The sequence below is a fragment of the Anolis sagrei genome, chromosome 4 (genome assembly GCF_037176765.1).
Source record: "Anolis sagrei isolate rAnoSag1 chromosome 4, rAnoSag1.mat, whole genome shotgun sequence".
Lineage (NCBI taxonomy): Eukaryota > Metazoa > Chordata > Lepidosauria > Squamata > Dactyloidae > Anolis > Anolis sagrei.
Window position 1 is genome coordinate 16,773,413 of NC_090024.1, and position 17,125 is coordinate 16,790,537.

Here is a 17,125-nt window from a genome sequence, read left to right on the forward strand (position 1 = left end):
CAGCACTTCCAATTAAAGGCTCATCTTCAGACTCAATAACTTGCAATGGCTGAGAAGTCTCTCCTGGATGTCTACATGGATGTCTAGTTACTTCCAGTCCTTATTGCAGGGTGCTGTAAGTTAAATCAGCGTAGTATAGACAACACAACTTAATCCAATGCAGATGATCCACAATGGAGTTGGGCAATGTCACCTCCATATGTCTCTCAGTGCTAGTTTCTGGAGAACCTAGTGGGAGGTTCAAATGTACCTACGTCCCATTTGTGGGTTCTCAATTGATTTCTTCCTAGCTGTTGCACCCCAAGACTGGAAACCCCTATGACTACAGCACCACACAAGAGTCCAGAGTATAAGCAAATAGTTTATTGTGAAAACACTTAAAAGATATGAAAAAGCAGGAATTCAGAAAAAAGATGTATAATCCAAAAATGTGTTAGCACTGGGTGATAACTAGACAGTAATCCAAATGTATCATGCAAATCCCAAATAATATAGTCCAGGAATAGCCAGAAAGTTGTAAGTATAGCATAAGTCCACAAGCAAAGGTATATTTAGTAAAAATTTGAGCAAGAATACAAAACGGAGAACATAGAAAACTGTGCAGGATACTTAAATCCAACAAATAACAAGGCATGACTTGAAACAGCAACCAGAGAACACAGCCCTAGCTTCTTCGCTTGAATGCTACATTGCTTGAACCAACTCTTAGGCAGGGGCTGCTCAACCCATTATGCAAAGTAAGCATTTGCAGTATGGTTGATTTTGCCCAGGGGCGCTCTTGAGGTGCTCTTTGGGGGAAAATAGACCTTGACATATATGAGCTGTAGTTACTGGGATGTATAGTTCACCTAAAATCAAAGAGCATTCTGAACTCCACCAATGATGGAATTGAACCAAATACGGCACACAGAACTCCCATGATGAACAGAAAATATATATCAGTGATTGGTTGGGGGGGGGGGCAAAATACTGTTTGCTTACCATTGAAAATTACCTAGGGCCACCTCTGCTCTTAGGTAAACAACTAGCCATTTCTTTTCCCGCGAATTCTCTCCTCAGCTGTCCCACGTAAGCGGCACTCTATTTTCTGCTCTAATCTGTAAACGAAGACTTTTGTTGATCTCCATAGCTCCAAGTGATTTTCCCTGGGATCCTTCTATATCATTTAACTCTTCACCTGACTCCTCATCTAATGTTGCAGTTTCTGGCTCCTCTCTTTGACATTGGAGCCTTGCACTTTCTGAATGAGGTCTTTCCCAGAAAAAGCCATCATTTCTTTTACTTGAATTTTCATCTCTTTGTGCCCCAGGAAATCTCACAGGAAATCCCACAATTCTCTCTAAACCATCAGTGAACCCATTAGACTCAGGCTGTACTACAACATTAGCAGTTGCAAGAACCAAATGTTGAACTATAAGTATTTTATCAAATTCAGCAAGTCTCCTTCTATCTTAAGATTAACTCAGGTCCCTTCTACACTGCTTTAAACTGGACTATATGGCAGTGTAGACTCAGATAATCCAGTTCAAAGCAGATTTGTTGTCATTTATTCTTGCGGTAGAATAATCTGTATTGTATAGCAGTATAGACGGAGCCCTAGTAAAGGTATTTTGGGATGGATCATCATGCCATATACCTTATTCTCAGCCAAGTCAGCTGTTCTTCATTATTTATATTCAAATGTTGGCAAAACATATTTTAATATCCAGCAAGTGGCATTTTGAAAAGCTTCTTCTAAAAAGCCATTAATTGCTTCAAATCACAGGCAATATGAGAAAACACCTGAGTTAAATCACTTGCCAGCACTTTAACAAATGACAATACAATTAATTTTATGAGGGAAAGCTCAGTAGATCCAATGGACCATGTAAACTTTTATATTCAAAGCTGCCTGTCTGTCTCTTTTCTTTGCTGTTTTATATTATTTTCTTTAATAACAGTAATATGTATGCAACTGGCCCATGCAATGCAATTAAGTGTTCCCACCTTTCATAACCACTTTATTGCTGCCTTAATTTTTTCTCTCACTAGGAATGTTATCACTTCATTATGCAATGTTACCAGATACCTTCTATTCGAAATAAAATAGAATACAGCTGTGCTTTATAATCTGTATCATTCCAATCTTATCTATACTTTTCAGCTTTCCGTTCAGTGCAAAATGGCACACAAACCTCAAAAGCCTTCCAAATTCCATACAATGTCTCAATTCTGCTATTAAATTAAAATATGAACATTTTAATTGGAGTCACAGCTGCAGTTTTATGAGAGTTGTAGTTTTACAAGGCTATTAGCATTCTCTGCTGGAAAGTGCTGTTAACTCACCAAAATATTAATCCCAGGATTCCATAGCATGGCAGTTAATATGGTGTTAATCCTGAAAGATCTAGTGTAGATGCACCCTGAGCCATAGATACATGCTGAGCCAAACTCCCAGGAATAAGAAATGTCTACTTGCAATGAATCTTTGCAATTGTGAACCTATTGACATCTATTTTAATACCTGTTTTGTTTCTTAGGTTTGTAAGGTCAAGGACAAAGCACGATGTTGATATGAGAATTGGAATACACTCTGGATCAGTGCTCTGTGGTGTGTTGGGTCTCCGGAAGTGGCAGTTTGATGTCTGGTCCTGGGATGTAGACATTGCAAACAAACTTGAATCGGGCGGAATCCCTGGGTAAGTGTAAGTATCTGTAAGTACAGATACATTATATTTCCCATCCCACAGCTTTGCTTAGAATAATCCTTGAAGTCATCCTTCTGATTTGGTTTCTCTAAATTTTAACAATGGTGGGCATATCTGTACTTACTTACTTAGGCTATCCCTCGTTGTCTGAGTATGATGACCCTTCAAGTGTTGCATCTTGGCAGTGGGTCCATAAGTTGCTGTGGAGCCCTAATCTTGACCCACATGTTCTTCCACAGTGAGGGCATCAGTTTCCAGCTCAAAAGTGGTCTTGGTCTTGGCTTCGAACTCATGACCTATTGGTCAGTAGTGATCTTAATGCAGCTTTAATCTTACAATGCTTTTAGCCTTCTTTGCCAAAAAATGGTCATGACTCACTACACATCTCAGGATTCCACAGCATTGAAACATGCCAGCTAAATGATGCGGAGCTGCATTAATTCTACTGCACGTCTCTTAGGTTGTGCCTGTAGGGCATATATGAATTGTATAGGTTCATACCTATAGTGTTCTACTTATAACCCAGAGTTGAAAATGGCTAAAATACGGGAGTATTTTATTGTCTTTTAAGGTCTATGTCCATTTTTCTTTCTGACATTTCATATCCCTGAGCAGATTACTTTATCAGTCTGCAAACTCCTGCTGTCTGTCATTGATTCTCTGCATGTCAGAACTCTTTCTGTTGATGGAATAGTAACCTATTTTCACAAGAAGCTCTAACAGTATTTATCTTAATAATCACATCCAATAAGGCAATGGCGAACTTCTTCTGAACCATTACCACTGAGCTGTTCTCACACAACATAGCTGTAAACTTTTGCAAAAACTTTCCATTACCTTAGCCATGGGAACATATTATAAAACAGTATAGAAACCATGACTATTTAAATAGAGGTGTTATTGATTGCTTGAGTTGAAATTCATTTACTTGGAATATGAGCCTCAGTGACTCATAAAGCTCACTTATCATGCAAAGGTAGAATGGGTACCTTGGTCTTTCCCATTGGTTTGGTGCCATTATGGCAATGAGCCAAGCAACAGACAATCTAGGAAATGTATTTGCTTTCAATAATAAGTTGTGTTGAGGATCATGGTATAAGAATGATTAGATTTTTGCTTTGAAATTATTATTCTATCAGGGAGATCTTTTTAATCAGGATTGTCTGTCTAAAAGATGAGCATCATGATCCAGACTATGAGGCACCAGAAGAAGAATAAATCATCGATACAAACTAAATTTACTACTGTTAGTTTTTGTATGCCTTCAAGTCATTTCCTAACCCTAAGGAACCCTAAGGTAAACTTGTAAACCTTTCTTGGCAAGTTTTGTTCAATGGGAGTTTGCCATGGCCTTCCTCTGAGAATGGAGGCCCTTCCAGACAGCCATATAACCCATACTATCAAGGCAGAAAATCTCACAATATCTGTGAGGGATGTTATTCAGCTGTGTGGAATAGGCCTGAGATACTGAGCGAGCCCCCGGTGGCATAGTGGATTAAACTGCTGAGCTGCTGAACTTACTGACCAAAAGGTCACTGGTTTGAATCTGGGGAGCGGGGTGAGCTCCCACTTTTAGCCCCAGCTTCTGCCAAACTAGCAGTTCAAAAACATGCAAATATGAGTAGATCAATAGGTACCACTCCAGTGGGAAGGTAACAGTGCTCCATGCAGTCATGCCAGCCACATGTCCTTGGAGGTGTCTAAGGACAACGCTGGCTCTTCGGCTTAGAAATGGAGATGAGCACCAACCCACAGAGTCGGACACCACTCGACTTAATGTCAGGGGGGAAACCTTACTGTGATTTGCCCAAGGTCCTAGCAAGTTTCCATAGCCGAGTAGAGAGTCAACCCTTGATCTGCAGAGTTGGAATCCAAACCATAATACCATGTGTTACAGTCTCAAAACATACAGGGAGACTAAGCCTTTGATAAAGTTTTGTGAAGTCACTACATTGATAGTGGGCTGGCTGAGCCAAAAATTTAGGAAATGTGCTTTTCTGTTCTCTTCAGGCGTACAGGGTGCTTTACCATCAGTTTAGCTAATGACATGGCACTTTAGGATACATACCCTGAAGGCAATGTTCACATAAAGATGACATTTGTATCGCTAATGCGAACTTTTGGTAACCTTTGCATTGGTCGCCTGTGTAAGAGAGATATGTGATCTCTCCAACCATCTGTCCAGATGCACTAGCTGATGAGTGCAAATGTCCCTTCTACCTGACATAGCTTGTATATCCCATCCAGTTTTACAAAGCAGAATTTTCTTTGGCATAATAAGGGGGTTGTCTTTTCCAAGTAGCAATGCAGAGAGAGAAAGTAATTCTTTAAACTTTCTTCAACCAGGATTGTTGGTTTCCAAAGCTAGATATGTGCATATTCACATTAACCCCGTAGTTTGTAGTAATTGAAACTTCAACAGCTTAAACCCCCATTTCTCCCCAAATTGTGCTGCTCAGAAATTGGCATCCTCAGTAGCCAAAACAAGTTGAATGTCGATTGAAAATACCTCTTCTACAGTTTGGGTAAACCCAAGCTCTGTATTGCTCCCTACATCTGCATATTAATGAAAATCAGTGTCCCTGTTTCCTTCTCTCTATTTAATCAAACAAATTGGAACAATTTGTAACTTGAGTTTCATTAGCAGAAACCACACCAAATGAGGTTTGCAACAGCAAGATAAACCTTTGATTAATTGAACTGTGTCATGTTGTTACCTGCCTTGAGCCCCTTAGGGACAAAGATGGGATAAAAATAAAGATGATGATGATGGAGCAAGGTTTGACTTCACTTTCTCTTCCTAAATTAACCCCATCACTCCTATACCAGCTTTTTCCAACCTGCAACCACACAGGTGTTTGGAACCCAATGCTTTTAGGAAACAGTGAAGATAATACTCCAATACAATGGGAAGTTGTAGTTTGGTGAACAGTGGTTCTCATCCTTCCCAATGCCACAACTCCTTAATACAGTTCCTCACGTTATGGTGACCTCCAGCCATAAAATTATGTTTGTTTCAGAAAATACTGAAAGTGTTTGGTGGGCATTGACCTTGAGTTTGGAGTTGTAGTTCACCTACATGCAGAGAGCACTGTGGACTTGAGTAATGGAACAGTAACGGATCTGGACCAAACTTGGCACGAATACTCAATATGCCCAAATTTGAACACTGGTGGAGTTTGGGGAAAATAGACCTTGACATTTGGGAGTTGTAGTTGCTGGGATTTATAGTTCACCTAAATCAATGAACACTCTGATCCGGACCAATGATAGAATTGGGCCAAACTTCCCACACAGAACCCCCATAACCAACAGAAAATACTGTATTTTCTGATGGTCTTTGGTGACCTCTTTGAGGACTAGTTATCTTCTGTTCTAATTTAATTACTAGTTATTATCTGTACTAATTCAACTACTTCTTCTCTGCAGGAGAATCCACATATCAAAGGCCACTTTAGATTGCTTGAATGGAGATTATAAAGTTGAAGAAGGGCATGGCAAGGAACGCAATGAGTTCTTGAGGAAGCACAACATCGAGACCTACTTGATCAAACAGCCAGAGGAGAGTTTGTTGATGCTACCAGAAGACATTGTCAAAGAGGCAGTCACAGCTTCGGACAGAAGAAACAGCGGGGCAACGTTCACTGAAGGATCTTGGAGCCCTGAACTTCCCTTCGATAACATAGTGGGGATACAGCACGTAAGCCCAGATCGCTTTCCTAGCATCTCCTGCTACATGTGCATGCTTTACCGCATCTTCATCACATACGCTATGGAGGAAACCACTTCCACTTTAACCTTTCCTCTGACATGAACTTCAGATCATTAAACAAACCACTGCAGGCCAGATTTAACTTATGTAAAAGAATCCAGAATGTGTCAAGTTCTCCTTCCATCTCCCTTCTAAAATTAAATGCTACACACAGCAGAGTGTTAATTGAATCAGAACTTCAGTCAAGTTCATCCAGCATTAAAAGACCCAAGAGCAGCATAAATTGCTGCAGGCCATCATGAAGCATCTTGAAATGCGGTTTATTTTCAGTACAAATGAATTCAGGCCAGCTTCTATTCTCACAAGTAGCAGATGAGGGGAATGATTTGTGATTGGGTCGTAACTCTTTTAAGTTGCAGATATATGGCCATATGCAGAGATAAAAGTAGATATAGATTTCTCTTCACATAAAAATAATACTAGGCTAGAATTCTGATTTCCTAATACTGTTCTGTATGCAGATATATAATGTGAAGCTATACAGCAAAGACACAGGTTCATTATGGCACTTGCTTTATATAAGAACTAGACTTTACCTAATAGGAACTTGTTGAGTGCACAATTTGCATTCCAACCAAGAGTATTTCAAATTGCAACCATGATTTTTTTTAATTTTGTATTTGGTCAGTAGTGATCCTTCCACACATGGCACATCTCAGTGCATAATGTATACATAACTTCGATTTAGGCCCCATCTACACTGCCATTGTAATGCAGATTGAACTGGATTATATGGCAATGTAAATTCATGTAATCCAATTCAGTGGAGTTCAATCTGCATTACTGTATATGATTGACCATATAATTCAGTTCAAACGGTGTAGATGAGGCCTTGGTCTTATTGAGATGATGACATCCAATTGCTTCCCCAACTTTGCCCCCTCCAGAATTTTGGAGGGTAAATTTCACAGACTTTCACAAAAAGGTAAATTTCACAGACTTTGAAAGTAATCAAAAGATAAGCCTTTCCTCTAGGAAACCAGTTAGGTAAATGGATGCTAGTTGGAGGGCAGGGAACAATGGAAAGGAGGGAGACCTTTTCATTTCTCTCAGGTGGCATCATTCAGAAAATAAATATAGCACCATATTTTCCATTTTAAAACCCTTTTTGCTCCTCAAGTTGTACTTGAATCACACAGTTTTCCGGTGGTTTGTAGTGGTGTGGATTCCAATTGCACCCCTCCCTTTTGTGGAGAGGAAGGAAAAGTTTGCAATTAAGATCTGTAATTTATAGCATGAAAGTCCATAGTTTTCAGGAAGGAATAATAAATTGAAGGCAGACCATGAGACTTTGCAAATGGCTACAATTTTATCATTTCTTTCTCTTGTTTAAGGGATTGTGGGTTGCAGGTTATCTAGATTTTGTAGTGGTAGTTGGTAATTGACTATCAGCTCCTTATAGTTGTATTCCAGGCATGGGCAATCTTCGGCCCTCCAAGTGTTTCAGACCGGCTCTTAGGAATTGTGGGAGTTGGGAAGTCCAAAACACCCGGAGGAATGATGTTTGCTCATGTGTGTTGTGAATGATAATCATCACACTTGCAGGGCAGATTAAGTAACTGAAGATGAGAACAATGTCAACATCAAGTGGAATAATTCATTCTGATTTCACCCCTTTTCTTCTCCCTTTCAATGGCACTGTAATACATCTCCTAAAATTTCACATCCAACTGTAGTCTTTATGAGGATTCAGTAGGCTTCCTTCCAGTTAGAATCCAGGCCTTGTTTACTCTAGGATTCTTTTTTTTTCCTTTTGGAAATCTATGAGACTCAGACCTATCCTCCAACACCAGGATGTTGATTCTCTTCCTATGGGCTTTCTTCGCTAACCAGCTTTCACAATGATGCACAGAAATAGGAAATGCCATGGCATTGGTTATACTAACTTAGCATTCAATTACATATTTTTGTACTTGAGAATTTTATCTAGTTCCTTTATAGCTGTCCTTAAAAGTTAATCTCCTTATGATTTCTTGGCTAGACTCTCCAATTCTGATTTATGACTTAGACAAAGTAGAGGAAATCTTTGATTGTTTCTGTCATCGCTGTTTAATTTAAAGTTTCATAAAGCATCTACATACAAATACTGGGAGAAAATGATCAAAAATTCTCGCTTTTGTATTAGTTTTCATAGCTGGGTAGTCTGGGCATTAAGATATCCCCCCCTTTTTTTGCTAGAAAATTAATACCAGTAATGGTGAATATTCTGTCCGTCCTTAAACCACACTGTGCAATCACACCCTGTCAATTGTGTCCAATTCTGGGCACCACAATTAAAGAGAGATATTGACAAGCTGGAATGTGTCCAGAGGAGGGCGACTAAAATGATCAAGGGTCTGGAGAACAAGCCCTATGAGGAGCGGCTTAAGGAGCTGGGCATGTTTACCCTGAAGAAGAGAAGGCTGAGAGGAGGTATGATAGCCATGTATAAATATGTGAGAGGAAGCCACGGGGAGGAGGGAGCAAGCTTGTTTTCTGCTTCCTTGGAGACTAGGACGCAGAACAATGGCTTCAAACTACAAGAGAGGAGATTCCATCTGAACATGAGGAAGAACTTCCTGACTGTGAGAGCCGTTCAGCAGTGGAACTCCCTGCCCCGGAGTGTGGTGGAGACTCCTTTGAAAGCTTTTAAACAGGGGCTGGATGGCCATCTGTCAGGGGTGATTTGAATGTAATATTCCTGCTTCTTGGCAGGGGGTTGTACTGGATGGCCCATGAGGTCTCTTCCAACTCTTTGAAAGGGTTTATCCACTCTGAACAATTACAGAGGTTTGATACCATTTTAAGTATTATGGCTCCATCCTATGGAATTTTGGAGTGTGCAATTTAGTAAAGGATTCAGAGATCCTTAGCCCACTACCCCATTTAAAGCTTCTAAAGCACCCTGCTTACCTATCTATACAATCTGATTAAATTCTCAGTCCATCTTTTTTAAGGGTGTCTTGGTGTCTTTTCAATAGTCACCAAACTCCAAATCCAGATGTACATAGAATGGATCTATGGCACTTAAAGTGGTGTGAAACTGCTATCACTGCAGTGTGGATGTTCTCCACGACTCTAGTGGGCCAGTTTTCCAAAAGAGTCTATAAGTGGGCTTGTCAATAATTGGGCTGGGTCCTCATCCAGCTCTTTATTTTCTGTCATTGTTGTAGGAAATGACCTGTTGAGTTCCATAAAGACAAGACTGAAAAACTGATGAAAGTAGAAGCTGCAAGCCAATTAACTGTAAGGGCTACTCACCCCATGGACTGTTTCTAAGTAAGGAAACAGAGTAGACTGGTTTTCTGAAGTCTGCCTGGTTGTGGATGGTGCAGGAGTGGAGGACAATGCTCTACTTGTCCTAATGGCCAAGCCTTCATTGGCTGAAAGTTCAATAGTTTGTTCATTTCCTTAGAACAGGACTGGAGAGGTTCTGAAGATGAATCTGCCTTCAGTGGGGTCCTCATCCAGCTCGCTGGTGCTCCCCAGATGGTGATGTTACCTTTAGCACATACTATATGGATACCTTTAGGGATCCGCAGAATTGGAAGGATTTCTACGTTGAAGAAGTGCAAAAGAATTCATTTTCTACAGGGAAGGACCAACGTCAGTGCCACAGCATGCAAAAATAGAAAACTAGGGAGACAGTGGAGGTGAAACAATGAAGATGACTGACCCGAATCCTTAAAACAGCTACAGAAGTTGATCTTGAGACCTCAACTTTCAGACTCTCCCAACCAGCTAAAGGGGTTTAATCCATCTATGGGAGTTGGGGTTAAAAAGATAAGAAAGAAAAAGATTTTCCAGACTCAGGAGCATTCTTCAGTGTCATCTTATGTTGCTGGTGCTATTTGTATACAATAGATTTTTAAACACACAGTTTAAATAACATCAATAGGCAGTTCAAATAAGACTCCTCCTTTTGCTTCAGGGACTGTAAGGATCTAGGAGGTGTTTTGTTTGCTTCAGCTGCAGTACAAAATCCCTTGTGAAGGCTGTCTGGTTACAAAAATTATATAAGAAAAGGTTAAAGTGCCCTAAGATACCAGCTTTTCCTTTGCATTCGAAAGACTGATGAGTCACAGTGAAGGAAGATAGGCCGGAGTTACCTTCCTTTTGCATTGGTGAGATCCCTAATGACATAATATCTCATTTCTAGACAGACTTAGTCCTTCTTGTCCAAAATGTCCACTTATGCTTAGACCTTTATCTCACAGAGATGTTGCTTAGACCTTTATCTCACAGAGATGTTGCTTTGCCAGCTGCCCCTTTGCATCTTAGGCATTTTGCGGTGGAGTATACATCCCCCACATGTCAGTGGCCTTGTGTATATGTGTGTATTTCCCAAGCAAGTTGTGTTATTCTGTAAGTCTTTCTGCATTTTAACATGCACTACCTGGATGTTGTGATAGCAAATGTATTTTTGTAGGTATTTATTTATCATGTCAGAAGCAAATTGTGAATACAACAACAACAATAACAATATACTTTATTTATATTCTGCTCCATCTCCCCAAGGGGATCCAGAGCAGATTACAGAACACATATATGGCAAACATTCAATGCTGTTATACAATAAACAAGGACAGAGAATACATAAACAGAGGCACACTTTCCCATCTTTTCCACCTCCGGCATCTGGAGGCTGTGCTTGACTCCGGCCACAAGGTGGTGTTGTCGCTCCATCTTTCATGTGGAGAAAGCTTTGTTGTCCATAGACATCCTTCCAATCAAATTGCCAGCATGTTCTTTTGGGCGCCTTTTTATTACCTCCCCGCTAAAAGTGATACCTGTTTATATACTCACATTATTGTTTTTGATCTGCTTGGTAGGCAGAAGCTGGGCTGATGGTGGGAGCTCACCCCAACCCTTGAACTGGCAACCTTTCTATCAGCAAGATTTTCTACAGCTGCCGGTTTAACCCACTGTGCTAAAGCCTGCACACAAAAACCACAAACAAAGTTAAAACTCTCTGCCCTGGAGTGTGGTGGAGGCTCCTTCTTTGGAAGCTTTTAAACAGAGGCTGGATGGCCATCTGTCAGGGGTGATTTGAATGCAATATTCCTGATTCTTGGCAGGGGGTTGGACTGGATGGCCCAGGAGGTCTCTTCCAACTCTTTGATTCTATGATTCTAAAAGTTTGGCATTGTACTAAATTTCTTTTGCGCAGAAGCTGGCCACTTGGAGTGCCTCTGGTGTGGCTGCAAGAGGTTCCTCCATTGTGCACATGGCCAGGCTCAGACTGCAGTGTAGTAAGTGGTCTGTGGCTTGCTTTTCTCCACACTCACATGTCACGGACTCCACTTTGTAGCCCCATTTCTTAAGTTTAGTTCTGTATCTCGTGATGCCAGAGCGCAGCCTGCTCAGTGCCTTCCAAGTCATCTAGCCTTCTGTGTGCCCATAATATTTTATAGGTGAATATTATATGTGTGTGTGAGAGAGAGAGAAAATATTTATTTTATGTGTCTTTTACAGTCCTTTTGTTTGAAGCATTACTAATTAGACTTGCCAAATCACCAATGTGTGCTGTGTTTTTTTAGGTTTTGAGATAAGGAGACCTATCTCAGATCAGATAGTAATGAAGGAGGAGAAACCTGGAGTGTGTGTGTGTTGTAGCTCTGATTCCTGGGCACACACTTCCACCCATTCCTAAGTGGCACTCTTGATAATTATTCCTATTTTCTGAAAATCCTTCCTGAATAATCTAAATTTAGACCATGATGCCCTTCTACTGGCAGACAAAGACATTTTTATTCAGACATGAAAGCTGATTTGTAGCCGAAGGGAGTCTAGACAGGTGAATACTGTCTGTCTGCGTCCTTTATTTGGTGTGTATTTTTAATTGTGCTTCCAGATTATGCTTTCCCATTGTGCTTTAATTCAGATGTGGTGCTCTAATATGACTTTTGTTATTGTTCACTGTCTTTAGCACCTTTTTATTTGGAGTCTTTATTTTATATGTGCTTATTAGGCATACAGCAGGTAGGAAAATGCAGAGGACTTTGAACTCCATTCGCAATCAACCCTTCCTGCGTACCCTCAAACAATCTTTGAAAAGATTTGGAGAAGCTTCCTTTTGGACTTCAAATCTAGACTTCCTCTCCAGAATGCCACCAAAGACAATCTGAAAACACTTTTTCAGGCTCTGTAGCTGGAAAACCACCTATTCCCCACCTCTAACTTGATGGGGTCCTTTTAATGCATAAATAGGAGTTATGAATGCTGCTGTATTCCTGGCTCCTTTCCCTCTGCAGTGTTGACTGACAGGGTTTATTATCTTTAAATAGGTTAAGGATTTCCATTAGCCTAAAGCACATGTGCCAAACACAAAGACCGCAGGCCAAATCTGGCCCACCATGTCATTTAAGGCCCACGAGGCTTTCAGTGTCAGGGCAACATAGCTACATATATACAGTCTTACAATTACAAATGGCCCCTTGAAGCCAACCAGAAGGCTGTTGTGACTCTTGTTGAAAGTCTGACACCCCAAGCCTTTTTTTTTTTTTGTCATGTCAGGAGTGACTTGAAAAACTGCAAGTCGCTTCTGGTGTGAGAGAATTGGCCGTCTGCAAGGACGTTGCCCAGGGGACATCCAGATGATTTGATGTTTTTATCCTCCTTGTGGGAGGCTTCTCCCATGTTCCCGCATGAGGAGCTGGAGCTGATAGAGGGAGCTCATCTGCTTCTCCCCGGATTTGAGCTTGCGACCTGTCAGTCTTCAGTTCTGCCAGCACAGAGGTTTAACCCACTGCGCCACCGGGGGCTCCTAGCCTGAAGTCACCCAATGTACTAGCCTGAAGCCACACCTAGCCTGAAGTCACACAATGTACTTTTCTGGGTTTTTGCAAGTTTCTGGGCTGTATGGTCATGTTCCAGAAGCATTCCCTCCTGATGTTTCACCTGCATCTATGGCAGGCGTCCTCAGAGGTTGTGAGGTCTGTTGGAAACTAGGAAAATGGGTTTTATATATCTGTGAAAACTGAAACATTCCCACCTACCTCAAACAGACAAAAGTTCTTTCTCCCACCCTGGACTAGAATGTGGATATCTGTGAAATCGTATCCTAACATACCCACTATCATTTATATCCAACCTCCATCACCCTACTATGCTTGAAGAGTAATCAACTTCTAATGTTATAACCACAAGCAGGGCCATGCAGTTTCCCCATCTACTAACAAGGGGCTTCACAGCCTCTTGAAGATGGTAAGAGGAATGGAAGTATTCTATGTTTTCCTGTTAGTTCATCTGAGGAAGTTCCTAGTGTACTGTTAAGCACCTTGAAAGCAACAGGAGAAACAGCACATGTCCCATGTGGCTATCAAAGGAAGGGAGGTTAATTTTTGCTTTGGTAGATTCACTGTGTAGGTTTTGGCAGGGACTCTGGGACCATTTTACTTAGACAGACTCCTTACTAGTAAGAAGGCAGCCCATTAAACATATTGCAGCAGGAATGGCAACAGTTGTGATTTATTCGATGTGACACTCTAACATAGTGAAATGTTTTTATAAAGTGCTCTGGTGTTCCCCATGCAGCAGGACAGTCACAGTCAGTCAAAACATAAATTATTTTCAATTTCCTTTTGCATACCTTTCAAGGTTTGATCTAGATCAAACTTGTCTAGTCATTGGGCCGCATATGGCTCAGGATGGCCATTAATGGGGTCCAAAATCGACTGAGAATTGCACCTATTTCCCTCAAATCGGATACTGATGCATTAGTTCCTCAAACATAATGTCAAATATCCCACTAGTTTCATGTTGCCCTCTTTCTTTTTACTTTTATAATAAAAATAAATTTGAAATTAATGAAGTTTTATTTTGATCGCAAACATGTGATCTGCTAGATGATTTTAAAAGACCCTGTGATTGGGGTGGCACATAATTAAGATTATTATGTGAGGATTTTTTTCTGCTTCTCTGTTGTGGCAGATATCATAAAAATATGTAGATACACTTTTCTTTCTTTCTCTTCTTCTTCTTCTTTGCTTATCAGCTGTTTTTAGTGTTAGTGTATTTTATGTGTGACCCAATGTGGCGCAGGGAAGCCAAATAAATTGGACACCCCCGATCTAACTCCTGTCCAATTGGGCAATCAGTGGTCCAACATCCTCCATTTTTAAAAAATAAAATATAAAATAGGAATAACTATAATTGGTTTATAGAATCTTTAGCTTTTATAGGAAAATATTGTTATTACTTGCCATGATCACGCTATAAATGAGAGACCTCTAAGTTATCAGGACTTACAAATTCAGAGGCATGACTTCCTTGATTGAGTTTATTCACCTGTCATGTAGTCTTCCTCTTTTCCTACTGCTTTCTACCTTACCAAGAATTATTATCTTTTTTAAAAAGTTCAGAATGACATAGACAACCTCGACACACAAATAAAGAAAATCAATTAAACAGAGTTGTATCTGCAGGGCACCTGAAACTGAGGATTTAGCACACATATTATTTGATTGCAAATTGTATCAAAAGGTGAGAGACTTCCACCTTGGTCAATATATCAAACGGACAATGTATTGGGAATTTCACATCAGAACAACATATTTTATGTGTGGCCAAGATCCAAAAATAACATATAAAACAGCTCTGAACTTAAGCAAAACAATATGTCTGAGAACCACATATGTAGGGCTGATTGGAGTAAATTGTAAGGGTGATAATGAAATATGATGTATATACTCAGCTTGATCAGTTTATCAGTTTTATCATGGGTTCTTGTGGGTTTTTTTCAGGCTGTAGGGCCATGTTCTAGAGGCATTTCTCCTGACGTTTTGCCTGCATCTATGGCAAGCATCCTCAGAGGTGAGGTCTGTTGGAAATAGGACAATGGGTTTATATATCTGTGGAATGGCTGTGGTGGGGCAAAGAGCTCTTCCTTGCTAGAGCTAGGTGTGAATGTTTCAACCTTCATTAGCATTTGAAGGCCTGCCTGAGCCTGGGAAAATCTCCTGCTGAGAGGTGTTAAGCTTGAAACATTCACACCTAGCTCTAGCAAGGAAGAGCTCTTTGCCCCACCCCAGCCATTCCACAGATATATAAACCCATTGTCCTATTTCCAACAGACCTCACTACCTCTGAGGATGCTTGCCATAGATGCAGGCGAAACGTCAGGAGAAATGCCTCTAGAACATGGCCCTACAGCCCGAAAAAACCCACAAGAACCTAGTGATTCCAGCCATGAAAGCCTTCGACAGTACAGTTTTATCATGTCTTATCATATTTATTTACTGTATTGTTATAAGTGTCTTATTTTAACTTACTACGTGGAGTGTGATCGGATCTTGTCAGGCCTTGTTGTTCTGTTTCTTATTGTGATATGGCCTAAGGGCTAATCAATAAAAATTAGTATTGCTAATTAAATAAGATAAAATAAAAGAAAGGGTTGGGTGGAGAGAGAAAAAGAGAGAAGGAGAGGGGGGGAGAATTATTCTCTTTTCTAATATGTCATGTTTACTCATGATACATTCCAAGTATGACAGTCTTCATTTAGTCATCTAGGGAGAATTGATTTGCTCTTTTTGGGCAGTCTATGTATCCATTTATCTCTCCACTAGCACCACGTTTCTTTTTGGTCAATTTGTAGAAAATTAGGAATTAGCATTTCCCACTCACCCAGTTATATAATGCACATCCTTATATTACATTGTCATAGTCCAATGGTTCTCAGCCTGTAGATCCCTTGGTGTTTTGGCTTTCAACGCCCAGAAATCCCAGCCAGTTTACCAGCTGTTAGGATTTCTGGAAGTTGAAGACCAAAACATCTGGGGACCCACAGGCTGAGAAACACTGTTATAACCAACGAGGGAAGTCACAGCTGAGGGACAATTGTTTTTCACTCCACCATCTTTAATCTGGATTTAGACCAGAGTTTGAAATACTCTAAGATGATTTACCATATATATACGCATATATATATATATATATATATATATATATATATATAGACACACACACCATGATATAGACAGAAACAAATGCGCAATGAGTGTGTTGTCAAAATATGTCTGGAAGACATCTGATAATGTGGCTGCTTTCACCAGTCTTTCCAATAGATCAACAAACATAGAATATTCATTCATACATCCGTTCATCATTTGATTTATATCCAGTTTCCCCAAAGCAGCTACCTAACTCTACACTAAGGTCACATGCCTTTTTATCAGTGTGGAAAAAGTGGTTTTAGACCTTGGTCGGGATACTCTGACAACCCAGAAACCATACAGCACCCTAGTGTTTCAAAATTGACAAAACAAAGTACTTCTTCCCAGAACACAGGGATTATCGAATTGGCTGCCACAAAGAGATTGTTACCAACTTCAGGTTGTTCTGACAGGGAAATAGGCATATTTATGGAGAAGAGAATGACTATCACTCACAATAACTGTATTTTATCACCAGTGTAAAAACTATTATTTATGAATTATTTATTTACAGTATTTATATTCCACTCTTCTCACCCAGCAGGGAATTCAGGGCAGATTACAATACATATACACGGCAAACATTCAATTCCAATTAGACATACAACATATATAGACAGACACAGAGGCAATTTTTAACATTCCAGCTGTCCGGCTTCATGAGGGTATGCTCGATTCCGGCCACAGGGGGAGCTGCTGCTTCACTGTCCATTTGTGATAGCGAGTCCTTTGATGGAGTACTTCCTCATTCTTCT

The 17,125-nt window shown here is 40.3% G+C and overlaps 1 protein-coding gene across 2 annotated transcripts in view; it reads left to right on the forward strand.

The window, feature by feature from the left end:
* ADCY8 (adenylate cyclase 8) overlaps positions 1-17,125 on the forward strand; it is a 150,171-nt gene that overhangs the window by 95,229 nt on the left and 37,817 nt on the right. For both annotated transcript variants that reach the window (XM_060775879.2, XM_060775880.2), the window contains exons 6-7: positions 2,520-2,678; positions 6,117-6,387. In XM_060775879.2, the coding sequence (XP_060631862.1) occupies positions 2,520-2,678; positions 6,117-6,387 (430 nt within the window). The remainder of the gene's footprint in view (positions 1-2,519; positions 2,679-6,116; positions 6,388-17,125) is intronic.